The 26,075-nt window shown below is 41.4% G+C and overlaps 1 protein-coding gene across 2 annotated transcripts in view; it reads left to right on the forward strand.

The window, feature by feature from the left end:
• Window positions 1-26,075, forward strand: part of SLC10A7 (solute carrier family 10 member 7) — a 249,420-nt gene that overhangs the window by 208,604 nt on the left and 14,741 nt on the right. For both annotated transcript variants that reach the window (XM_007091757.3, XM_007091758.3), the window contains 2 exons: window positions 844-895; window positions 11,411-11,484. In XM_007091757.3, coding sequence (XP_007091819.1) covers window positions 844-895; window positions 11,411-11,484 — 126 coding nt within the window. The remainder of the gene's footprint in view (window positions 1-843; window positions 896-11,410; window positions 11,485-26,075) is intronic.

The raw sequence follows: 26,075 nt of genomic DNA on the forward strand, positions 1-26,075 counted from the left end.
TATATGCTCAGCGGCTTTATCATAGGTATCTGTTCTTTAATAAGACATCAGTTATATATTTATGATTATGACTTAATGCCCTTTGTTTTTTGTGTCTGATTTAGAGTAGTTGATGCCAGATGAAAGAAGCCACAATATCTGTCAAATTCAAATGTTAGATGGAGCACTCTTTTGCCAATTTATTTTACTGTAACTTTAAGCTAATCTTGCCCTTCATTGTGGGTTACAAGTAGGATGTATAATATCTGATCCTATTATTTTCTAAGTATAATAATTGGCTGTATTAGTTAAAATGTGAATATTATGGCATCTTTTCTATTCAAATATATACCCAAGGTAATATCATGTCATTTTCAGAAGCAGCAGACTATGAAACGCAAGTAACTGCCAGGATCAAAAATCAACCTTTTATTCCGTTGATCCTGTAATACCAAAGACAACTTTTGTAATTATAATACCTAAGAATCTTTTGTCATTAAGATCAATACAAGTTATTCCAAAATATATATTATACACTACTGCAGCTATGCCATTTCCTATAAATACTCATAGCAAAAACCAGCACTTTCTAAATCGAACAAATTAAATCAGCATGTCTTAAAGAGGGTTTCAGATTTGCAGAGTAGTAGACATCATAATTTATATCTGTGGATACGTTCCTTCAGGAAGAACAGGTTGAGTCCCACTAACTTAAATGATTCTATCAGTTTAGCAATGTATGTTTGTCTTTCTAGTTGAGCTTCCATAAGTTTCAGATAAGACTAAGCAGACCAGTAAATATGCTACAGATATTTTTATAGCCCTAATTTAGATTCAATCTTTTTTGTTTTTTTTCTTCTTCAGTATTTTCTATTCAGCTGAGTTTTATGCTTTTAACCTTCCTCTTTTCAACAAGGTAAGTGATAACAATATCTCTGGTGGTTGTTGGTTTTCTAAGTGACATATAATGCTATTTACTTGGCTTCTATGCTGCTCTGCTGTTCTGGCTTTTCTCCTACCTTCTGGACATTCCGGCTTGCTCCTGCCACCCTCAGGTTGTAGACCTTCCCAAAGAGCTTGTCGGTGGCTCTTGTGTCATCTATTCACGTCACGTGCTTAGGCAGCCTCCTCCATTCTGCTGGCTCGAGCTGTCAGCTTCCTGATGATGGTTTTCAAGGTGGGACCTGCCATTTGGATGTTTTTCCTCAGTTCCAGCACTATTTATCACTCACCGTTTAGATATTTTCACCTGTCTTAACAAGACCTCAGTGTCAAGCTATTCTAAATGGAATGAATTTTTCCCCCCAGTACTTCCCCTTTCTCTCTCATTTGTTCATTTTTAATGGGATCACCATCCACAGAGTCTCTCAGACTGGAATCCTTTGCATCCTTATTTTTTAAATGTCTTGATCCTACCTGTGTAATATTGTTTGTGCTCCTAGAGCCACTTCCCTAATTCAGGCTCTTGTTGCCTCTTTTCTCCCTAGACTATTGCAGTGGATATCTTATAGGTATCTTCATTTCTAAAGTGAACTTGTCTTATGCATTTCGTACTGTTTCTAGTCACTCAGAGTTCTGAGGATAGCTCTTATCGGAGATCTTCGATGATTCCAGTGCCTATAGAATGAAGTTCATTTTGGGGAGCTAAGTGAACCACTACCAACATTCATGCTGTATAAGCTTCAGGTTGTGGTAAAATCTTTGCTGTATCTTAGAGGAACCTCAAGCATTCTCATTTCTGTCCTTTGCTTAGGCTATCCTCATTAAATTGGTCTCTGTGTCCTGGCCCATCTTTCTTGTTCTTCAAGGCTCACCTCTAATGTAGCTTCTTACACTAGTATTGTATATTCAACAGACATTACTTAAGCCCTCGGTATGAGAAAGTTACCATAGTGAATACCACAAAGAAGAGATGATTCTGATCTTGCATGAGTTTGCAGACTAGATATACGTACTCTTAGTGGATGGACAGTGAGCCATCCTGAAGTCACTTCAAGAAGGCACTTCCAACGAGAGTGGTGGAGCAAGGCTTCATGGAAGAGATGGGATTTGACATGAGTTATAAAGAATGGCTAAGTATTCAGCAAACCAAGATGCAGAGAGGAGGTTCTTGGTGGGGAAAAAAACAATAATGCAAATGTGGACACACACACACACACACACGGTGGGACAATGGGAGTAGAAAAAGACTGAAAAATAGGGGCACCTGGGTGGCTCAGTCAGTTAAGTGTCCAACTCTTGATTTCAGCTCAGGTCATGATCTCACAGTTTGTGGGATTGAGCCCCTTGTTAGGCTCTGCACTGACAGTGTGCATCCTGCTTGGGGCTCTCTCCCTCTCTCTCTGCCCCTACCCTGCTCGCACTTTCTCCTTTCTCTCTCTCTCTCTCTCTCTCTCTCTCTCTCTCTCTCAAAATAAGTAAATAAACTAAAAAAAAAAAAAAAAAAAAAAGATTAAGTAATAATAGTAACTAGAGGGTCAGACTTAGGCCAGACTGCCAGGTGATGGCAGTAAGTTGCCATGAGGAAAAGGGTTGTCTTTGAGGCCTGAAACAGTGTCAGAGCCGTGGAGGGTTCAGGCTTCACATTAGGCACTTGGCTCTTACAGCACTTGGTACAGCATGAGGCTGGCTGATTGTAAACAGTCAATAAAAATTTATTGATTGGTGTAATTTGAACCATTTTCCCTAGCTTGTGGTTGTGATTTATAAAGTAAGAGTAAAGCCTGGAGCCATTAAGGCACCGAGAAAATGGGACTTAATTGGGTAAGTCTAGGAGTAGGAGCTATTTTAAAGTTCTTTTGTAAATGATTTGTTATGTCATCCTAGAAAAGATGTTTGCCTTTCCCCAGCTGTTTGTTTCCTGATCCTTGTGGCAGAAGTAATAATCAGACGCACTTATTCATTCTATCCCATCAGACTGGGGAGGATGCATATATCCTGTCAGTGACTGAAAACATCTTGCAAAGCACAGAGTGGCCACTACAGGAATTGCTGAAGAAGGAGTGGGGCTGGGAATGGTGTGACAAGTGGTTGAATTAAAACTGAGAATTTTCAGTATGGAGTAGACTGGATTTTCATAAGGCCTTGGGGTTTTAAGACCCTTTCTTTCTGCCTTCAATGAAGTTCTGTTGCATTTTGAACCTGCCTGACCCACTGTCAGAATGCACATTCTTTGATAAACAGCAGAATAGGGAGTGGCTATAATCCTGCTCCTCAGTAAAATGATTATATACCCCCAAAGCATTCCATTAGAATTTGGGGAATTTTCAATTGAACAAAATTTAGAAGATGGTTTTTACTTTTTTTTTTCCCCCTTCACTATAGGAGACTTCATTGTGCCTAAGGATTTTATTGGAGGAATGAAAGATACCAATGGTTATTGAGCCCTGCTCTGTGCCAGGCACTGTGCTAGGGACAATGCATATGTTCTTTCATATAAGTCTGACAGCAAAGACTATGATACTCTACATTTTTATTGATATTTTGCTGATGAGGCCCGTACATAAGAGTAGTTTAGTTTAATAACTTGCCTAAAATCAGATTTTAGTAGTTTTTTTTTAATTTTTCAAAGTTTATTTATTTTGATAGGGAGAGAGCACAAGCAGGGGAAGGGCAGAGAGAGGGAAAGAGAGAGAATCCCAAGCAGGCTCTGCACTGTCAGCGCAGAGTGTGACGCGGGGCTCGATCTCAAAAACCATGAGATCATGACCTGAGCCAAGATCAAGAGTCGGGTGCTTAACCAACTGAGCCACCCAGGCGCTCCAAGATTTTGGTAGTTTAATAAAAGATGGCAAATAGTACATGTAGAATTGAAATCCATTGCCATTGGCCATTTACCCATACTTTTTCCACTGCACTAAACTACTTCAGTTACTTTTAAAATTCATAAGTGCTTGCTTTGGTTAGGGAATTGGTAGATAGTATTTAACTGGATTCTTCCAGTTCACTCACACAAACAAATTAGTCAAAGACACCAGGGGTTTAAACTCAGGCCCACCAGTTTATACTCTATTGAGTTTCATTTTCTCTTCCTCCTTTTTATTCGTTTCTACTTAAAATTAGTAAAAGTAGCCTGTGGTTTCTTTTTCATCTATTTCTTACCAACTTACTAAATCTAAAACCAGTCCAGATATCAACAGACAAAAATCTCAACATGGACATCAGTCTGTATTTTTTTTCTCTTAAGTGTATTTATTTATTTTGAGAGAGAGAGTGTGGGGGGGAGGAGCAGAGAGACAGAGAGGGAGAGAGAGAATTCAAAGCAGGCTCCGCACTGTCAGCGCAGAGCTCAATGCGGAGCTCGATCCCACGAACCGTGAGATCACGACCTGAGCCCAGATCAAGAGTCAGACATTTCACCACCTGAGCCGCACAGGCACCCTCCTCGTCTGTCTTTTTTTGTATACTGCATGCTACTGACCCCTGATGACGTAAGGTTAGCATAAACCAGGAGACACCCAGCCTGGAAAATTCAACTTTCTTACAACACTCCTCCCACCTGGTTAACATTTCTTAGATTTACTGACCTGACGTGTTAACCATTCTAGTGTCTGGAAAGTACACTTCTACTTTGAGTATTTAAAATAAATTTGAGAAAAATAAATAAATAAAATAAAATAAAAGAACATTTGAGAGTTACTATGCTGTGTTCTTATTTATCTGTCCACAAAATAATGTCAGGGTTAAAAATTCCAATTCTGGAGTCAGACAGACATGAGTTCCAATCCTGTTTAATAACTCTGTGATTTCTGTCATTCCTCATTTATAAATGGGGATAGTATTAGTGCCTACCTCGTAGGCTCATTTGGTGAATTGGATAATGCACTCACGAAGTCCTCATCCTAATTCCTAGCATACAGTAAGTGTTCAATGAATGTTAGCAACTGTCGAATATTTATTGTACCAAACTAATTTATCTATACTGTTTCAAAAACTAACGATGGAAGAGAAGAAATTAGCATTTCTAGCTTTGTAACACATTCTCTTTGGCATTACACTGTCACAGATGCTGGGGAATGAGAGCTGATTCATCACACCAATAGCAGCTGTCCATAGTACCCTAAGCTTTCTGCAACTTTGGGAAGCTGTCACAGTATGTAAAAAAATGTTGAAAAGGTTGGAAAAAGAAAGCAGTAATTATGAGCCTTTAAAAAAATATGTAAAAGTTTGGGGCGCCTGGGTGGCGCAGTCGGTTAAGCGTCCGACTTCAGCCAGGTCACGATCTCGCGGTCCGTGAGTTCGAGCCCCGCGTCAGGCTCTGGGCTGATGGCTCGGAGCCTGGAGCCTGCTTCCGATTCTGTGTCTCCCTCTCTCTCTGCACCTCCCCCGTTCATGCTCTGTCTCTCTCTGTCCCAAAAATAAATAAAAAAAAAAACGTTGGAAAAAAAAATATGTAAAAGTTTGGAAAGCTGATAACTAGAGTAACAGAAACCCAGAGTATCACTAGAGTGACAAAAGAAACCATAAAGAAAGGGGGGGAAAAAGAAGCAAATATTTGAATATTTGTATAGGTGTTTTCACCCTTATCAGTACATTTTTAATTCGATGTCTCAAACGGCCTCTCATTGTAGCCAGGACGGAGGGATGGAGGGACAGAGGTAGGGACGGAGCGTATAGTAGGAAGGAGCTAGGGACGGAGGGAAGGAAGACAAGTATTAGTATTAACAGTAAGTCTTACCATTTCACACGTGAGGCACTAAGCCACAGAGCTCTGGGTAACTTGTTTAGTGGCACACAGCTAATGACAGATGAGGTCTTCTCCTGAAATTAAGTTAAGATAAAACACAAGTACAGAGGTTAACAAAGGAAAGTATTTCACATGGAAGTTTCCTCCTCTAAAACACAGTGGGCTTACATGGAACTCCCTCAGAGGACCTTTTCTGCTCCACATTCTGTGATTCTACTAGTAAAACCTTCTGACATGTTCTCCTTCGTGAGTATTGCAGAGAAAGGCAAGATAAATATTATGTGGAAAACACTGATTGAAAGCTCTCTAAGAGAGAATAAAAAGACCAATTGGGAAGAAAAGGAAATAAACAGCTCAAGGGAAGCCGAAGTGATCAAAAGAATTATAAAAACGGGATAAAAAGAAAATCAATATTACAAAGAGAGAAGGTAGAGTTAGAAAATAAATAGTAATGGGATTCCTTTCAAGAGTGTGCGCGGACACAATAGAGATGTTAATCACCGAAAATAATTGTAGTTGTTACCACTTAAACATAACGCACATTTATTTAAGGGTGCTTCATTTTCCTGGGTGGCGTCTTCTGCCATGAAGTTGCCCCTTGACAGGGCGTGGCTGAAGGAAGGTTACTGACCAAGATAGCTGCCCTCATCCACCAAGTTCCGTGGTGGGTTTTGTTTTCGTTTCTTTAATTTCCTTTGCGGAAAGCGAACTTGTCTCTGATTCGGAGCAGCCTACTTGCTAGGTGTGTATGACTCTAGAGAAGTTAGTTACCCTCTTTGTGCTTCAGATTCCCTTTTCGGAAAAGCAGCCGATGATAACACCCTCTACTTTATAAGGCTGTTCTGAGAAGATGGAAATACTGGGAGTAACGTGCTCTGGAAAACGCTCCGTGCTTCCCGCTGTGGTGATTTATGGGCACCATCGTCTTCCTCGTCACGAATGGAGGCTTCAGTGAGCACCTGCTCTGTCGGCTTTCCCCAAGACCCGTGATGTGGAGCAGTCAGTTTCTTTCCAGAGAGAGTATTTAGGGAGAATATTGGTTTTTACCCTTAAACGGTTCACTTTTATGTGCTGACACCCCCTCCCTGCTGACGCACCCTGTGTCCGTAGAATGACAGGGCGGCGTTCCATCTCCCATCAGGCCGGAAACCTCCCTGTGCAGGCCTGGCTTCAGCCACGTTACCCGGAGCAGGACAAGTAAGCAGTTCTCGCCACGCCGTAAGTGCTGCTCTGACGAACGTCAGCCAACGCCAGGTTAAATCAGAGCCTTCTTGGCCAGAGAGATTTGACACACTGGGAACGTGCGATAGCCTGGAAAAGAGCATGATATGAAGCAGAACCAAGTTCACTAAAGGAGAAGTATATTGCCGGACTCTCCCGGAAAAAACCAAACTGCATAGTCCACATGCAGCAGCAATGGGTTGGCAACAAAGGCAGCAACAGACCAAAAAGGCCTTTGTAGCGTGACCAACACCATAAGCGTTGCTGGAGAACAGCCCCAAACTAGGTGGTTTGTTGTGTCACATGTTCCTCAAGCACAGGTGGGCAGTCGTTCCTGTGGAAGGTTTCTATTCGTTGTGAACTGACTATATTTCATACTCCTCAGTCTGCCCATTTCAAGTTTTTCTGACTTCTTAGGTTCCCAGGCTTCAGTATTAGCTCAGACTCTCTGGATGAGCAAAGTGCCTCATGCTTTATTTACAAAGAACATGAAATCTCTGACATAAATTGCCTCCACTTTCCCATTCTCTACAAGAAATTTTTCCATATTTCCTGCTCAGCTTGTCTTCTTTAGTGTCCAGTTCATGGGCTGGGAAATAGCCCCTCTCAGGCTAGCCCCACAGCCTGGTCCTCTTAGGCCTCTCTGGAGACCTGGTTTCATCAGTTGTTTCTACCCACCATGTCATCCCTCTTTCTGCATGGTCATGTTCAAATTCCCATGACCTTTTCCTTCTCTTCCCCAGATTTCTTGAGAACATGGTGCCCTGTCACTAATGCAAATTCTGTTCACTCAACTCCTTGGCCTCCTCCCCAGACCCCGTTGGGCCACCTCTTCTGTTCCCCATTTCCATTAATGCCCTCATGTTCCTCTTAGTCCTATGTGCTCAAAGCTTATCATTTCTCTTTCATTCCTCCTCCTCTCTCAAAGCAACAGTAATAATAAAAATATCAGCTAGCAGAGGTACCTGGGTGGCTCAGTCGGTTAAGTGTCCGACTTCGGCTCAGGTCATGATCTCATAGTTCATGAGTTCGAGCCCCGCGTCAGGCTCTGTGCTGACAGCTCAGAGCCTGGAGCCTGCTTCGGATTCTATGTCTCCCTCTCTCTCTTTGCCCCTCCCCCACTCATGTGCACGCGAACGCGCGCGCTCTCTCTCTCTCTCTCCCTCTCTTTCTCTCTGTCTCTCAAAAATAAATGAAAACCTTAAAAAAAATATCAGCCAGCATGTGTTAAACACTCGTGATGTGCCAAATTCTTAACAAACATTGGTATTTATCCTCCCCTCAGGAGCCGGCAGTATTATCCCTATTTTATATATAAGGAAAAGGGTGGTCTGGATTGAAATTCAAGTGCGTCTGCCCCCAAAGTGTGTGCTTTTAAGCTGCCGGGAGGAAATATTTCACAGAAGTCAACATTTGACAAGTTCTTTTATTTCTGTCTTCATGTCTCTTACCACCATCTCTGCAGTCACTGTGATTCTTCAGGCCCTTACAGCCTTCTGCTTCCTGCCTAGCCTCATCATTGCCAGTCTTATACCACACTGAGTGGTTACTCCTCCCATCTCCTTAGCCCATCTTGTCAAGTCCACACTCATGGTCACAGCCATCGTCCCTTCATACAAGTCAGCCTGAAGACTGCTCTTTGCCAGCTGCCCCTGGACTCCCAGATTTCAGTTTCACTATCCCTTGCCTAAAATACACACCGCCACGTATCTAAACCTGACCTTTGAAGCCCAGCTCAATTGTAATTTCCTTCAAGAAGGTTCTCTGTGTGCTCCATCATTATCCCCCATTCCCTGCCAAGCTTGAGATAACCTTTTTTTTTGGTGCCATAATCCTCCCACCCCCTCTTTTTCTCTTTCTCAATCCCCCTCTCTTAAAAAAAAAAAAAGATAGATAGATAGATAGATAGATAGATAGATAGATAGATAGATGCACTTGGGTGGATCAGTCTGTTAAGCATCTGACCCTTTGTTTCAGCTCATGTCATGATCTCACAGTTCGTGAGTTCGAGCCCTGCATTAGGCTCTGCGCTGACAGTGCAGAGCCTGCTTGGGATTCTGTCTCTTTGACCTTCCTATATCTCTCTCTGTCTCAAAATAAATAAACTTTAAAATATACATATACAGGGGTGCCTGGGTGGCTCAGTCGGTTAAGCATCCAACTTCAGCTCAGGTCATAATCTCAGTTTGTGGGTTCGAGCCCTGTGTCGGGCTCTGTCCTGACAGCTCAGCTCAGGGCCTAGAGCCTGTCTCCCTCTCTCTCTGCCCCTTCCCCATTCTTTCTGTCTCTCTCTCTCTCAAAAATAAACATTTAAAAAATTTAAATATATATACATATGCATATGTATATCTGTGCTCCTTTCCTTCATGCATTGACAGAACCTCACACAGCTGCTTTCACATTAGGCCTACATGATGAACAAAGGAATCAAGGAATATGTCAGCCATGTAGTTCAATGTTTAAAAAATAAGAGTGTTATCACAATATAAATATGAAAATAAAATGTGGAAACAGTAAGGTCATCTTATTATACTCAAGTGATACACATCTGTGGAGAATCCTCCCCTGAGGTGAGACACCAAAAACTCAGTTTGGGAAGTTGTTATCCAAAAAGAGCTGGAGGTAAGACTAGTTAGTTAGGAAGCATGAGCACGCATGGCTTTTCAGAGGGGAGAAAACCAAAGGCCCATTTCCACATTCTCTTAACCTGTGCCCAGGGGACGAGGAAGAGAAGGCCCTTCTCCCCTCCAGTGAGTATATAACAAAGAAATCAGGATACATGGATGGATTTAGAGAGGATTTTTCTCCCAACAAAAGTTATATGCGAGGATGAGGTTACTAAGGAAAGGGGTGAGATTGCTTTCTTTAGAGATCCTTAAAAATTGGATAAACTGTTAGATCTGCCACTGTACACACAAAGTCAGGTTCTGGAGCATTTTCCATTTGCTAACTCATTCCATTTGTCTCAGTTCAGGACAGGGAATGAATAGACTTACTGTACCTCAAATCCTGATGATTCTGCAGGAAGGAGTAGTTTCTAACATATCAAGCATAATGATAATAATAATATAATAATAATATTAGTAAAATGACATTTCTTTTAGCATCTGGTTCTCTAAATCTTTTTTTTTCTCTAAATATTTATATTCTAAAATGGAAAATCTGAAAATTGATATTCACCAGTACTGTCCTCCATAACATTTAATGGATTTTGGCTAAGTGAGATTTATTTTTAAATGCTTGACCTATTACATACCAATAGTAGAACACGGCCGTTAAGAGCATAGGCACAGAAGCCAGACTTGATTTAAATCCTGGCCATGTCACTTACTAGCTCTAGGGTCCTGGGTAAGCTACACACCTCCTGGGTGCCTCAGTGTTCTCATCTGTATGTGGGATATTGTGTCGCCTACCTTATGGGGTAGCTGTCTTCAAATGTGCACATCTTAGAGGAATATCTGATACACAGTCACTGCTCAAGGAATGAAAACTTACTATTTTTGCTAAAACATATGATGTTTCGTTTTTGTTCATAGCATGTATTCATCAAAAGGTTATGTTTGCTGCCAGAAAGGTATGCTCCTTCTTGAGGGAAGCAGTTACGGAGATACATTAATGCTTTCGAGCCACTGGAATTACTGTCAAGTGATAGCCTCGTAACTTTGCTAAGGGAGTTCCCTGCTGCATGATTTTCACAAAGCCCTGCACCACAGCCTGACTATGTATGTGATCTTTGGAGACCTCCGCCACATATTTTTGTAGAGCAACTCTATTTCTAATAACCAATAACTAGATACAGTCCAGCTGTCCTTCCATAGGTGAATGGTTAAACAAATTAGGCTACATACATATCATGGGATACTAGTTAGCAATAAAAGGAACAAACTTTTTTTTAATGTTTATTTATTTTTGAGAGAGAGAGAGAGAGCCCTAGTGGAGGAGTGGCACAGAGAGAGGGAGACACAGAATTCGAAGCAGGCTCCAGGCTCTGAGCTGTCAGCACAGTGCCCGACGTGGGGCTCAAACTCCCGGACCGCGAGATCATGACCTGAGCCCAAGTCGGATGCTTAACTGACCGAACCACCCAGGCGCCCCAGGAACAAACTCTTGATACACACAACAACTTGGATGGATGTCTAGGGAATTATGCTGAGTGAAAAAAGCCAGTCCCAAAAGGTTATGTACCATATCATTCCACATACAGAACATTTGAAATGAAAAAAATTTTGAACAGTTTGGGGTTGCCAGAGGATAGGCATGAGGGATGGGGAGAGAATCATGGGGGAGCTGGGAGAGGTGGTGTCCCCCACATAGTTTTAAGACCTTTTTTTCATGGGTAAATGACTCAGGAATGATTCGCTAAAAATAAATTCAGACACTTCTGTACATTTGGGGATAGAATCACTTCTGTCACCAGGACTGATCAAAAGATGTTAACATGAAGGTAGGTACTACATCTGATTTGGGATGTGTTTAAGTAGGCTTTTTACGCATGTATTTGTAAAATACTCTTTTTGCCCCTAGGAATAATTCGGGTTTCACACCAGCAGACACTGTGGCTATCATTTTCTGTTCTACACACAAATCTCTCACACTGGGTAAGTGATTCACAGAGTCGAAAACCAACTTTTTAACCAATATTACCCTCAGTTACATCTTACGATTTTAACATTTAAGCATTTCTTCAAATTAACTGGAATGGAGTATTATACACTGTGTTAGATAAAGAACAATAGCAAGATGAGGACGGGTCATTGCTCTGAAATACCATTATCTGATTGGACCAGTTTTTGAAGGCCTAAATTTAATAGTGTGGGACTTAACGTAATTTGTAATTATGTTTTTGATTCTCATAAAAGGTTTTCAGAGTAGTGTGTTAACATTAAAAGCCGGGGAAGGAGGTAGTAGGGATGGGGGAAGGAGAAGACTTTCTTCTGAAAAGGAATGGGCAAAAACTTAGCTTTGGAAAGCTCTAGAGTTGCCCCTGGAAAAGTTAACTTACTTTTTTGGAAGATTGGAGGAAGGTAGAAATACTCTTATCCTAATCTGGTATTGACATTAGTTTAAAGTCCATTTCAGAATGTTACTTCCATGAAGAAACACAATGTGGTGATCATTAACCCAATCTGATTAGTGCCTGAAGTGAAATAAATATTTATTTAATAGACAAAAGTAGATCAAGAAGAAAAGTGCTGTTTTCTACTATGCTTTATCCAGTGTATTGGCATTATCCCAATAATCTGTCCGGGCAACTGAATCTGTGTTTTTAGTCATTAAAAGTCATAAAGTAACCAGGAACTTTACTGACAGCTTCATTCACAAACTCCTTGAGGTAGTAGGCACATTGTGGTAAAAAGTTGTATTAAAAATTTCTTTATATTTTGGCATGTGACTCACTTAAAAGAGTCACTTAAAAGAGTGAAAAAGCATGACAATTCTCTGTATGCTCATGTTAAAAAGGTTCAGTCTGTAAGTTAGAAAACAAAGACGTTCCATAATGTTGTTACTAACCCCATGCACGTTTGTTTGATAGAATCTATTGTCAGTCTTGCCAAGTTTGGAAAATGACTTCAAAATTGGACAAACTAAGGAACAGTTGCTATCTAGGGCTTCAGCTTATTTGAAGAAGTGATATACAGTTAACTCTTGAACAATGCAGGGAGAGGGGCCTTAGGGGCACCAACCCCCTGCACAGTCAAAAATCCATGTATAACTTTTGACTCCCCCAAAACTTAACTACCAATAGCCCACTGTTAACAAGAGGCCTTACCAATAACACGGTCAATTAACATAGTATTTTGTATGTTATATGTATTATATACTGTAATAAAATGAGCTAGAGAAAAGAAAATGTTATTGAGAAAATCATAACGAAAAATACATTTACAGTACTATACCATATTTATTTGAAAAAAAATACACATGTAAGTGGACCCTTGTAGTTCAAACTCATGTTGTTCAAGGGTTACTGTATCTAATGTCTATACGTTGCAGTATTTCTGTTAGGTTTTCTTCATAATATTATCGAGTTGAAGTTGAAAGCACTTTGGAAGTCACGTTCCAATCCTGACTTTGTGACTGGACAAATCCCTTAACTTCCCTGAACCTTTGCTTTCTCATCTGTAAAATGGGGTAGAATCATATTCACGTTTATGAAGTTTATTATTAAGATTAAAGTTTGTTAAGTAGCTGGCACAGTACTTGTACATAATCCATAGTCAGTACATGGTAGAATGTGCCATAATTGCTGTGTATGTAGATCACTATGGAGGAAATTCTACAGCCCACCTACAGAGCCGGGTGCGCTACCTGGCACACAGCAGACACTCTTTCAAGCAGGAGCTGTTATTGTTTGTTATTATCAACTGTATTAATTATGACCATGTTACCATTTCCACGGTTCCAGTCCCCCGACCCCTGGTCCTATAGATTTTCATGTAATGGGTGTGGTTTAATTTTTGACTTCAGAGAAATCATCTTGCACTTCTTTCCCCACACTGTTATTGCGCTGTGATGTCTAGTGTTCCAGGGCTCCTAAAAAGTAGGTAGGGAGTCCAGAGGCCAGGGCCACCAGACGCCTCAGATGTCCAGAGCCAGAGATCAAATGAGCCCATGTCCAGTAGAGTGGATTAGAGGAGATGCTGAGCTGTGGCTGCACCATATACACTCTGCATTTCTGCAGTGGGCTTGTAAATCCCATACACTCCTTGGGGTTTTTTTGGTCAGAAAAACCAAAATGGATTTTTTTGTCTCTCCACGATGTTCTTTTGTGCTGGAGCTGGCTGTATTGAGCAAAGAACTCTACCCAAAGAGCCTACTGAAGCCTGACCAGTATTCTTTTCTTTTCGATGAGCAAAATACCTACCCATTGGATATTTGTGTGTGTGTCTTTTTATTTTTCTTAATCTCAACACCATATTCTTCTGTTCCTGATGCTTTCTGAAACCTGATTTTCAGGCAAACGGGTATTCTGAACACTAATCAGAAGTAGCTGTTTTGCTAAAAAGGGTTGGGTTAACTCGGACAAAATGTCTGCATATGCACTTTGTTTTTGCAGTGCTCTCCCATGAAGTAGACCCTTAGATACTACAATAAGATACAAGCTGGTATCTAACTAACCATGTAGTCTAAATCCTCAGTTACTTTCATAACATGATGGCCTTAAGCTTTTTTGGAATTGTGAGACCTGAATACTTATCCTCACTCTTCCAGTGAGGCATGCCCAGGCTTCAGTTTCCTTACCTCTTAGATTAGGTAATTTGACTGACTATTCTGTCCTGGCTTGATCATATCCGGCTGCCTTCCTGAAGTCTCCTAGGTAGCATTTACCTCTTTGCTACTTCCCTTATCTCAGGGGGGTGACATGGATTGCCCTTGTTCCAGCAACACCCTAGTCTTTACCTGTAGAGAAGGGTCTTGGCTCAATTATCACTAGAATGGCCTATGAATTTACTGTATCCATTTTCACAAGATGCAATGCACATTCCCTTCTATTGGGGACCTGACATCACTTACAGAGGATCTGCCGTGACAATGATAGTAATTATCCTAAGGGAGCTTCTTCTCTGCATGGAAGTGGAAGAACATCACACTAAGTGTGAAAAAATTCACATTCCGGAAAGCGAGGAACATATTTCAGATCATATCACTCAAAATTATACTATCTCTCACCTCTCACACAAAGATAAAATATAATAGATTATAATATATCTCTTTGGCCCTGAGAAAGTTTATCTGTCCCTCGTGAGATCACTACCAAAGTATTTCTTCTAGTGATTTTACACACACGCAACAAATGTGCACACACATCTAACACCTCAGATAGAATACATTCAGTAAGGCTTATGAAATACCATTCATTATTATATGTAGTATTTGTATTTAGGAATAAATCATTGTAGACCAAGTGGTACCCAGGTAACTAATGAGCCACAGATGAAAACCCTCACTTGAGGAGCCTTCTGAAATATTCTCTTGTACATACCCTTTCAATTTATTTTATTGTTCTTGCTTTTGCCCTGTCTCAATCTCTTCAGTGTACTTGCATCTACGCAGATGCTGTATTTGATTCATTGCTTTTATTAGTGCATTTGCCATTGATTGATTAGTTCTTCGTATTAGTACTTTTTCTATTGATTGATTGCAGATGAAGTGACTATTTGACCTTTAATTATGAGGCTTCCTATTGAAAATGACATTGAGCTATGGCTTCACATAATCCATCTGGAAAGCCTGACATGATGCCATTCCCTGGAGTTCGTTCAGGAAGAAAGAGGAGGCCTGAAGGAAGCACCGAGCTATCACTGTGCCTCATCTAAAACAATACTCCGGGGCTTGCATGCTGCTCTCCTATAGTTTTAGCTCAGGGTTGGAGGTAATTTTATATTTGTCAAGACAGCATCCCTTGCAGTGGGTTACCTTAAAAGCTGTGAACTCTCCCAAATTCTCCTCTAGTTTGATGTTGATATTTGTAGAATAATGACAAGGTATTTTACGTAGCAGAGATTGAAGAACGGTATATACCCTGGTTAACAACGGCTCAGTGCACAGTCAGTCAATAGATCTCATCAGAAAGAAATTCGATCCAAGATACTCTGTGGAATTAGTAGTTTACTTCTATTTTATTTTATCTTTTTCTCTTGAGTATTCAAATCACTTTGCTTATCTAGAGTTCCAATACATGTGAAAAACATTCTCAAGACACCTCAAAAGAGAATGTTTCAGGAGGTTTGAGATCCCTTCATATAAGTTTATATTAGTTTTTAATGTTTTTAAATAGCAAAATGAAAGCACATACTCCCATAGCATGTCAACTGACTATTGACAGTCAGTTGTGAGATTCTCAGTCATTTATTTCTAGAAGCATTTCTGAAGTGGAAGAATGCTATTTAAAGTTTAGAGAATCATGATGAATGCTTATTAAAAGCCCACCATATGTCTTACCGTTTATAGACACTATGGACAAGGGCGAATCAAGGCAGGGATTCCCTCACACTGTTTAGACTTCACTATATGAATCTATGGTTGCAGTTGTACAGCTGAATTGTGACAAGAAACTATGCATTAAGCAAAAAGAATATAACTTTTTGGTAGACCTGGGATTCTGCAGAGTGGAGAGAACACATACCTGATTCTAGCCTGGATTCCAGTTCCATTGATCTCACCAAAAGCTGGAACAAATCATGTAACTGCTGCGGGCCTCAGTTTCCTCATCTGTAAAATGAGAAGATGGACAAAACGATACCTGACATTCCTCCCAGGCTTAAGTTTCCGTAGTCTGTGCTCAGTGACTGTTTCCGTTCTAGAACCACTGCCCTGCTGTGTGTGAAAGGGAAAAGAGCTCGCGAACGGTTGTGTAAATAATGTTACATTATTGCAGGAAAAGAAATACGGCTTTTGCTTCTTCCAAATACGGCTTTTGCTTCTTCCAAAAGAGGTTAAAAAATACCTTCACCCTCCAAAGAGTTTCATAGGAGAAACAAAGTCTGCAACGGATCTTATTTTCAGTTTTCCTTGGAAGCTACTGGAGAATGCTACAGGATTACCCATAACTTGGGCTGGAAAGATCACTTAATAACATCTGCATTATTTTCTCAAGAGGAAATGGGATTGAAATATAAAAGTTTTCACTTCTGCTATTCTTTTCCCCTAAAGCTTATCTGTGATTCTATTTGGCACACAGAGACTATTATCTTTTTTTTTTTTTAATGTTTATTTATTTTTGAGAGAGAGAGCGAGACAGAGTGTGAGCAGGGGAGGGGCAGAGAGAGAGGGAGACACAGGAACCGAAGCAGGTTCTAGGCTCTGAGCTGTCAGCATAGAGCCCCACGTGGGGTTCAAACTCACAGACCACAAGATCATGACCTGAGCCGAGGTCAGATGCTCAACCGACTGAGACACCCAGGCGCCCCAACAGAGGCTATTATCTTAATAAAACTTGCCCCACAATTGGGAAGCAAGCTTTGAGCTCATTAAATCATATGACCCGAAAACCTTGAATATTAGCAGGTCAGTAACATTATTTTGCCTACAAAGAAATGAGAGCATGGAAAATTTTTACAAACTTAACCCCAGATCATATAACTAATAGAGACTGGATGCCCAGCCTCCTGATTTCCAGAACTGCATTGTATAATAAGATATGAAAGCACTTGGAAAACCAAAAAGTACTATACTGATTCCAAATATTGTAAATGTGCATTCTCGGTGTGAATTTGAATTATTTTATTAATTGCTTAAGGAAGAAAATCACTTCTGATCACATTGCTAGTTATAAAACAGTTTTAAATACTTAATATCTATAATTGTTCCCATAGGCATATATTTCCATGCGGCCCAGTCAGAAACTGGCATTCATTCCTTCTACCTTCTATAGTAACAAAAGGTTATATTCTATTTAAAGTGAGTCTTGATGAGCCAGCCTCTCCATTTCACGTGAGGCATCACTGTCTGCACTTTTTCTTGCAAACTAAGAGCCACAGTGCTGTATGACAGTAAACTATAAAGTGGAAAGAGAAGTCCAGAGAAGAGACAGAAAATAGAAGTTTGTGTCTGGGTCGTAGCCATAAATATGTATCTGTCCTGTGGTTTGCCACTGGAGTTACAGTTCCATAAGGAAAGGCAGTTCGGGGACCTCTGCATTTGACGGATCCTTAAAGATGCCACTGAAATTATAGACAGAGTAGATTTTGCTACTGCGCTGAAGAAAAGTGAGGGAGTGTCTGTCATTTTGTACCATTTTTTGATCCATATAAAGAAAGAAATGTAAGTGCTCAAAGTGGTATGCTTATGTTTCTCAGAGGTTTGTGGATTGTTTTGCTTTGAATTTTTGATTCTGAATTTGGTGTCTGAAAATCGTTGCTAATACATCTAGACTTAGGTAATAAAGATTTAAGAAGTTCCCAGGTTCTAGGCGGCAAGTATGAAATGAAAAATAGTAAAACTTCTTTGTTGTTTTGTCTTATTTAGCCTGACCCTCAAGTACCATTAATCTTAATGATGTGCCAGGAGCTGTTCACCTGGAGATCAGTGCCCTGCTACCCACATTTCCCCTCCTCCTCGTTTCCTATGCCAGAGACTGTCAAACGTGTTAAATTAACAACCTACAGTTAGAGATACATTTTACAGTGTCATCGAGTACACATTGCTTGTGTGTAAAAAGTTTTACAAAACCCCATTCACTCTTATTTTATATGATGCATTCCATATTCTATCCAAGTGGTAGATAAAACCCATTACATTGACTTGCAGTTCCTTAATGGGTCATAACCCAAGGCTGGAAACTATTACCTTATACCTTTTTGGTAAGATTTTATTCCCTTCCTCAAATAGTTACCATATAGGCTTAAGCGTCCACTGTCTTTTTTCAGTTGAACTTTAACCCAAATTTCTGATACCATGTGGAGACCAGAGCTAAATTAAGACTCAGAATAATTCTTGATTTATGGTAATATAAGATCACCTGCATTTAGATTTTTATTAATCCAGCTTATGTTACAGAGTCTCTGTACCTTTTTTTGGATTTACTTTTTAATTGTGTCTCTATTCATCATGTTTTCAATAGTAGTGGGAATAAAAATAACAGCTAACAGTACTTGAGTACTTAATAGGCAAACACTGTGCTATGTGCTTGTTACATGAAGTAATTTACTTGAAAATACTTTTGTGTCCAGTGTGGGATCATGTAGGCACTAGTTAGTTCAGAGTTCAGCTCTAGGGACAGCCAGTTGCTCTAATGGAAAATTCTCACCGGAGTGTTCGGCTACTATTTTATCAGAAAGGAAATACTGCAGAGGCAGCTATAACACATGCTTTTGTGATCTGTATCTCTGTCAACCAGAGATTTTGCTAATGAGTATAATGAATTCTGAAATGGGTTTGTATTGATGAAATTACTGACTTGTTACTTTGCATGATAAATGTTATAAATGCACTCTGACTAATAAGTATACTGCCTGAAAACTTTAGAGACACTTCCTACTTGCCTCAAAGAATCTAGCAAACCCAGTAGCTTGAATATGAAATCCTCCGGGCTGTGCTGGAGGCTTATCCCTACGTGGTTCTGTGCCCCACTACTATTAGGAGGATGTGTGGTTGCCTGAGGCTGACTGGAAGGGTCATGGAATCCTGTGCTGGAACGTAGCCGTGTGTGCTTTGAGAGGGGCTAGTGAGAGCGCTTGAAAGGTCAGAGCCAGGGCCTTGAGTTGACAGGATAGGTTGTATAAACTGTTTCTATGTGTGACTACGAATATGTGTTGAGTTAAAAACACCTGTATGTGTGGCAGCTTACTTTCATTCAAACCTGCTGGCAAGCTTGTGGGGGCCTAGCTCATCTTCACCCATTCTTAAAATTCTTGGGTGGCTCAGTCGGTTAAGCGTCCGACTTCGGCTCAGGTCATGGTCTCGCGGTTTGTGAGTTCGGGCCCTGCTTCAGGCTCTGTGCTGACAGCTTGGAGCCTGGAGCCTGCTTCGGATTCTGTGTCTCCCTTTCTCTCTGCCCCTCCCATGCTCATGCTCTGTCTCTCTCTGTCTCTCAATAATAAATAAACGTCTAAAAAAAATTTTTTTTAAAAATTATTTCTGTGGCCACTACACATTATCTGCCAGAAAGAATCTGGAACCTATGCGTGACCAACCTGGTGGAGGTCACCTCCCAAATAGTCCTTTACACACACCAGCTCACATCACTCCCGCAATCATCCTGGATAAGGAAAGTGAGGCTCCTAAGTGATCAGCAGCTTGCCCAAGTCACATGACCCAGGGGGCAGAGCCAGAACTTACACGAGGTCTCGCCCTCAGCCGCTGTGCTGTGCTGAAACGACAGTTCTACAGAGAGTATTGTGCTCTAGTACCAGTCCTGTGGGCTACTAGCTATGAACAGTTTAGGCTAGATGATCTATGGGGCCCTTCTAGTTCTAGCATTCAATAATTCTCTGATTTTGAAAGGTACTCAGCTTTAGAATCTTGAGCCCTTCAGAGGGATACCTTAAGATCAACATTTCAACAAGGGTGGCCCTCTAAATTACAGCAAGTCACTTCCTTTGAAGAAGAAGAAGAAGAAGAAGAAGAAGAAGAAGAAGAAGAAGAAGAAAGAGATTACTGCACCTCATATGATTCAGAATTTTTAAGAATAAGACCCTGAAGTCCGATTTTTGAAACACACCAAAAAAGAGTATTTTGCACACGAAAGTTTAAGAGGCATCATAATACATGCATCGAGAATCACCTCTCAGTTTCCAGAATGCTGGCTCACCTGCCCAGACCTTTAGGGAAGTGTTTGACATAGTAGAGCATTCAGGCAAATTTTGTGTAAGTGCTTTTTGATGGTAATGGAAACTAGTTTGGGTCAGCTTGGCTTGGTTGGTTTGGGTTGTTTGGGTTTTTTTGTTTGTTTGTTTGTGTTTGTTTTTGACTTTAGTCTGGCCATGATGTGCCCCAATTGTAGATGCTTTTTATTTCATTATTAGCCAAAAGGAGATACTTAGGACACAGATGCTCATGACATACTCCCAAGTACTCTAAGAAAATAAAATTTTACAAACAACTCAGTAGGCTTGGACACTGATTTCTCAAGGCCACTCACTTTCTCGTTCCATGGCTCCAGTGTATGATATTGTGGTTATGTCTAAGAAGGATGAAAACTTGCTCCTGTTTTCCCAATCTGTACCTATATTTTTGTCTGAACTTCAAAGGCCTTTTGATTTCCCTTTGTATGAATGTGGTCAAAGCGCAGCTTTTGGATGTGGAAGTATGCCAGTATTTCACAAGGCATAGCCTGATCAGAGGAAAACCCTTCACTCAGCAGCCACACCCCCAGTGCTCACTCCAGAAGCCTCCAGAAGTGAGGCTTGCTTTCTTTAAGCTTAAAGTAAAGTTTAAGCATATTGAAAATAATTTCAGCATGCCTGGTATTTGAAGGTTGTCCGTATAGAAGTCCCTTGATGAAAGGAAATAGATATGAATTTCCCCCCCAAAATCTTACAGTGTAATTCATACCATGGAAAGATTCAAAAAGAAAATAAGAGGGGAGGGGAGGGGAGGGGAGGGGAGGGGAGGAGAGGGGAGGGGAGGAGAGGAGAGGAGAGGAGAGGAGAGGAGAGGAGAGGAGAGGAGAGGAGAGGAGAGGAGAGGAGAGGAGAGGAGAGGAGAGGAGAGGAGAGGAGGGGGAGAGGAGAGGAGAACCACAAGCCCTTATCCAGAATCTGTAGACAGATGAAGGCCAGTGGAGTCTTGGCCACACCCTAGGTTGGAAGTTTCAGTTCCTGTGGCAATCCTCAGTAGCTACCATTCTCAAAAGTTGTAGGAATGCTTCTGACATCACCCTGGGTGTTTCAGTGGCAAGCCCCTTCCCTGCCCAGTCCTGTAAACTACTAAATCTGAGCTCCACAATACTATCTCATAGTGCTCTTTCTAACCATAATCGAAACCCTAATCACAATCATTTGGGTGGTGCTGACTCTATGCCAGACGACCATACTAGGTACTTGACAAGCCCTGCCTCACTAAAACCTCCACCTTTGAGGTGGCCTCCCTTTGAGACAGTTGTTTTAACCTCCTTTTCAGCAGATGTGGAAACTGAGGGGATTAGGGTTAGATCATCCGATCATATAGCTGGCAGAGGGCATGATCAGGATTTAAAACCAGGTCTCTGATGTCAAAGACCAGGTCCTTTCCATCATGCCACCCAGGATTCTAGAAACACCTGAGAATCATGTGTCAGCCGTCCACCGCTCGTTCAGTCTCGGTGGCAGGGTGGGAGCAAGAGGAGCCGTCGTTTACCTGCACCAGCTGCACTGCCGCTGGACTGGGCTTGCAGTGGCACTGAAAACTACGTACCTTACCTTACATGCTTTGAAGGTCAACTTAGTGGCATTAAGTTAGTGGAAACTCTTAATTCCCAGTTTTCTTTATTTCCAAGTAAAAAACCACCAGTCATGGAAGTAGCTCTAAAGAGATTAATTGTACCCATTAATAACCAAATCATGCACCCTCAGTCATATACACGCCACGCTTCTGAGAGGGAAATGGCACGAGAGGTGAGGGGAACACGCTGTGGCGTTCTGGAGCTTGTCCTTTGTGAGGAGGCCTTCACCCCGTCCAGGAGAGCTGACAGCGGCCCCTGGCCCAGTGCTTCCTGATATCTCTACACTCACTGTCAGTTGCCGAGGGGTTTGGTCTTTACTATTATTATTATTCATATTTAGAAAGTTTGCCTGTAGCAGTCCTAAAATGTGCATCACAGGACAGCAGCTGTTTACCGTGTTTGAAGTGAAGACGCTCACCCAGGAGATCTCATTCACTTGAAGTTCATATCTCTCAATCTCCACTTGCAAACAGAGACCTGTGAATAACATTTGTCATTTCAGAGTTGCATCTCTCCAATTATTTATTGGGTTGTGTCTCTTCCAGAAGTTCCCTTAATTGAGCCAGACACTATAAACCGGTTTGTGTGTATTTAATGACAGCCAGCTCCATGCTCCTTTACAGTGAGGAATAAACGAGCCTGCAGCTGCAAAACGAGGGGGACACCCACAGCCTCCTTGTCCCCATCTACAGCCCCATCCAGACAACTCCAGCCAGAAGTTAGAGTTAGCTGCCCACTTTTTAAAGCCATGGGGTACCAGGTGGGTTTTTGACAAGCTACCTTGGGGGCAAGAGGAGACGTAAAATTGGACACAGCTCAGAAGATGCGGAGGCCTCAGAAAGCCAGCTCATTTGGAATGTCATCTCTCCTGAAGCTGAGCATGGCAACGATACTGTAGCAGCGACATTTCTCAGAGCTGCCCCTGCTGCACGTTCCCACCATGTACTGGTTCTCTGTGTGCTATGACTGGTCTACTCTGGTGCAAGCACTCTAGTACTGCTAGAGCAGATGTTCTAAATATTAATGAAAAAAAAACCCCTTGAGGGGAAGGAAAAAAGAAAAAAAAAAAAAAGAGGTTAGGGTGGGAGAGAGCCAAAGCATAAAAGACTCTTAAAAACTGAGAACAAAGTGAGGATTGATGGGGGGTGGGAGGGAGGGGAGGGTGGGTGATGGGTATTGAGGAGGGCACCTTTTGGGATGAGCACTGGGTGTTGTATGGAAGCCACTTTGACAGTAAATTTCATATATTGAAAAAAAAAAAAAAAACCCTTGACACTGGCAGTGAGTGCAAAAACAGGAAGCAATGGTGCCGATGAAAAGGTGCTTTTGAAACACAATTTTCTTGATTCGTTCATTCACTCACCAAGTGTTTTTTAGTGCCTACTATATGTTGGGTCCTGTTCCAGGTCCTATGGGCTGCAGCAGTGAACAAAGTACAAAAAAGTTCTTGCCCTTACTAGCTTCCTTTCTAGTGGGATTAAACAGACACTCAAGCACAGAACATATCCGATGATGGTTAAGTGTTATACAGAAAAATAAAACCAGGAAGGAAAATAAGGAGTGCCAGGGTGGAGATGGGAAGGTTTTAGGCTGAAAGAGGGTGTTGGATCGAAGACCTAAAGGAAACAGGGAGCAAGTCACATGGGTATTTAGGGGAAGGAGATTCCAAGTGGAGGGAGCAGTGAGGGTGTGGGGCCTGGGGCAACACTGTGTGCCTGGCAAGTTGGAGGATGAGGAGGGGGCCGGTATTCAAGAAACAGAATGAGTGAGGGAGAGAGCTATAGGAGACATGGTACAAGGGGTAGGAGAAGGGCGAGTGATATTGTGTAAGACCTTGTTGGCCACTGTAAGGACCTACATTTTACTCAGGATGAGAGTGGAAGTCATTGGAAGGTTTTGAGTACACTAGTAGATCTTGAGTAGACAAGATCCAGCTTCCACTTTGAAAGGATCCCTATGGCTGCTGTGTTAATAAAAGCCTGGAGTTGGATGGATGGAAGGGTACAACAGTGAGAAACAGGAAGGCCAATTAAGAAGCTTTAATCCAGATAGGAGTTTAAGGTCAAAGGCAATTCAAAGGTGGGAGTGGTATTGGATTTTGGACATATTCTGAACACAGAGCCTATAGGGCTTCCTATAAACTAGATATGCTTATAAGAGAAAGGAGAATTAAAGATATTCTAAGGTGTTTGGCCTGAGGGGCTGGAAGGATGGAGTTGCCATTTACTGGATTCGGGAAGATGGCAAAGGAACAGATTTTGGTGGCTGAAGAGGGATGTGGGGGCAAGTCAAGAGTTCCATTTTGAACATGTTAAGTTTGAGATCTCTTAACATCCAATGGAGAGTTGGCCTTGTAAGTGTGGGGCTTTCATCACATAGAGGTTATTTTAAGCTCTCAGACTGGATGAGGTCACTAAGGACTATGGAGATAGAGGAGAAAGGAGCTCGGAGGACTGAGCCCTGAGGCACTCCAGAGGTTAGAGAGGATATGAAATTATTTTGATAGTAAAATGATCTGAAATTCTAAATCAGCCAAACATATTGACATCCAAACTTGCAGGCCTGTTTTCTTCTGCCTTATAAGGCTGAGGGGAACATTAAATCAGAAAGTAGATATGAAGACACTTTGAAACATTAAAGGGAGAAGGCTCCGCTGTTTATCTGCTAATGCTAGGCACTGTATTAGGCACATAAGTTGCCTTTATCTCATGTAAGCTTCACAGTAGCCCTGCACAGTAGGTATTATTGAGCACACTGTCCAAGGTAGAAAGTTCTGCTTCAGTGAGGTCAGATATTTACCCCAATCCACATAGTGACTAAAGAGCAGAGCCTACAGCATACAGGCCCATCTGTGCCTCCAGCATCCTCCAGAGTCCTCTTGCTCCCCCCTTCTACCAGACCTGGCTTCTCAGCCCAGCTCACATTAGAATCATCTGGGAGCTGTCCAATAACCGTGAAGCCCTGACCTCGCCCCACAGCGATTACCTCTGAATCTCTCAGGATGGACCCAGCATCATAGTTCCTGAAAGCCACCCAGGTGATTCTAATGTGTAGCAGGGGCTGAGAACTACCGCATCAGACTACTTTCTGCGTGTATGTGCATTTATGCACTACTGTGTTTCAAAAAGACTGCAATTTAGAGGGCGCCTGGGTGACTCAGTCAGTTAAGCGTCCGACTTCAGCTCAGGTCACGATCTCGCGGTTTCTGAGTTCAAGCCCTGCGCTGACAGCTCAGAGCCTGGAGCCTGCTTTGGATTCTGTGTCTCCCTCTCAGCCCTTTCCCTGCTCGTGCTCTGTCTCAAAAATAAATAAACATTAAAAAAAAATTTTTTTAAAGACTGCAATTTAAGATTATCCCTACTGATTTGTTGATAAAAGTGGCCATTTGTCTGTACTGACTTGTGAAAACCACAATTCTCTTAGATGTGTGAAGTACTCAGAGGTTAAGGAGAACTGAGGGGATTAGACAAACATCATTATTTCCAGAAATGGCTCCAAGGGCTTTCTTAATTTCTTCCTCTGCCTAACAGCCTTCTAAATGAGGCCTTAACTCTCCAATTTTTATATATTCAGAATAGATAAAGAGCAGGAGGAGGTTAGTGGGACATCATCTAGCTAAGTTAAACCACAGAAACCTGAGTGAACATTTTTAAAACAGTTGGATTTAAAGATAAATAATGCTAATTTCTAATCCCCAAATCAAAACTGCCTTGTTTTGTGTCAGTTCTTTAATTCTTTTGTGTCAGAAGACATCTCTTCTGATGTTGATGTTCATCATAAACATTGTATCATCAAGAAGAAAATTACTGCCAGAGGGTGATTAACAGCCATGTTGACAAAAGAAAGAATGTATCTTAAAAAAATAATGTGCATTTGGGTCACAGCTGATCACATATACCACTTAACTAAGACTTGAAAGCCTTCCAGAAGTTCCACCGTCCACTGTTAAGAGCATTATCAGTGCAAAATTTTAGGGAGCACTAAGTTTAGAGGGTGGCGGCTGTGTCAGAATCCACGAAAGCGCGTGTCACATCCATCTGCTTCTCTGATGTGCCTCGGACTGAAAAGATTGGAGTGTTTTTCTTCATTTATATAAAAACGCATCTAAAAACTTCTGTAAAATTAAGCAAGCCTTTCCAGAGCCGGAGTTCGGTGAGTTCTGTTCTGAACCAGGGGCCACTTCTGTATTGGTGATCATGTTAAATATATTCTGATGACCTTGTGTTATATTTGTCATACGAAAGTCTCAATCTATTTTTGATGTTTTCATGTCCTGTGAGCATGAATATTAGCCAGATTTTCTCGTAAGAAGACAAAAGACTCTTC

The sequence above is a fragment of the Panthera tigris genome, chromosome B1 (genome assembly GCF_018350195.1).
Source record: "Panthera tigris isolate Pti1 chromosome B1, P.tigris_Pti1_mat1.1, whole genome shotgun sequence".
In the NCBI taxonomy this organism is placed as follows: domain Eukaryota; kingdom Metazoa; phylum Chordata; class Mammalia; order Carnivora; family Felidae; genus Panthera; species Panthera tigris.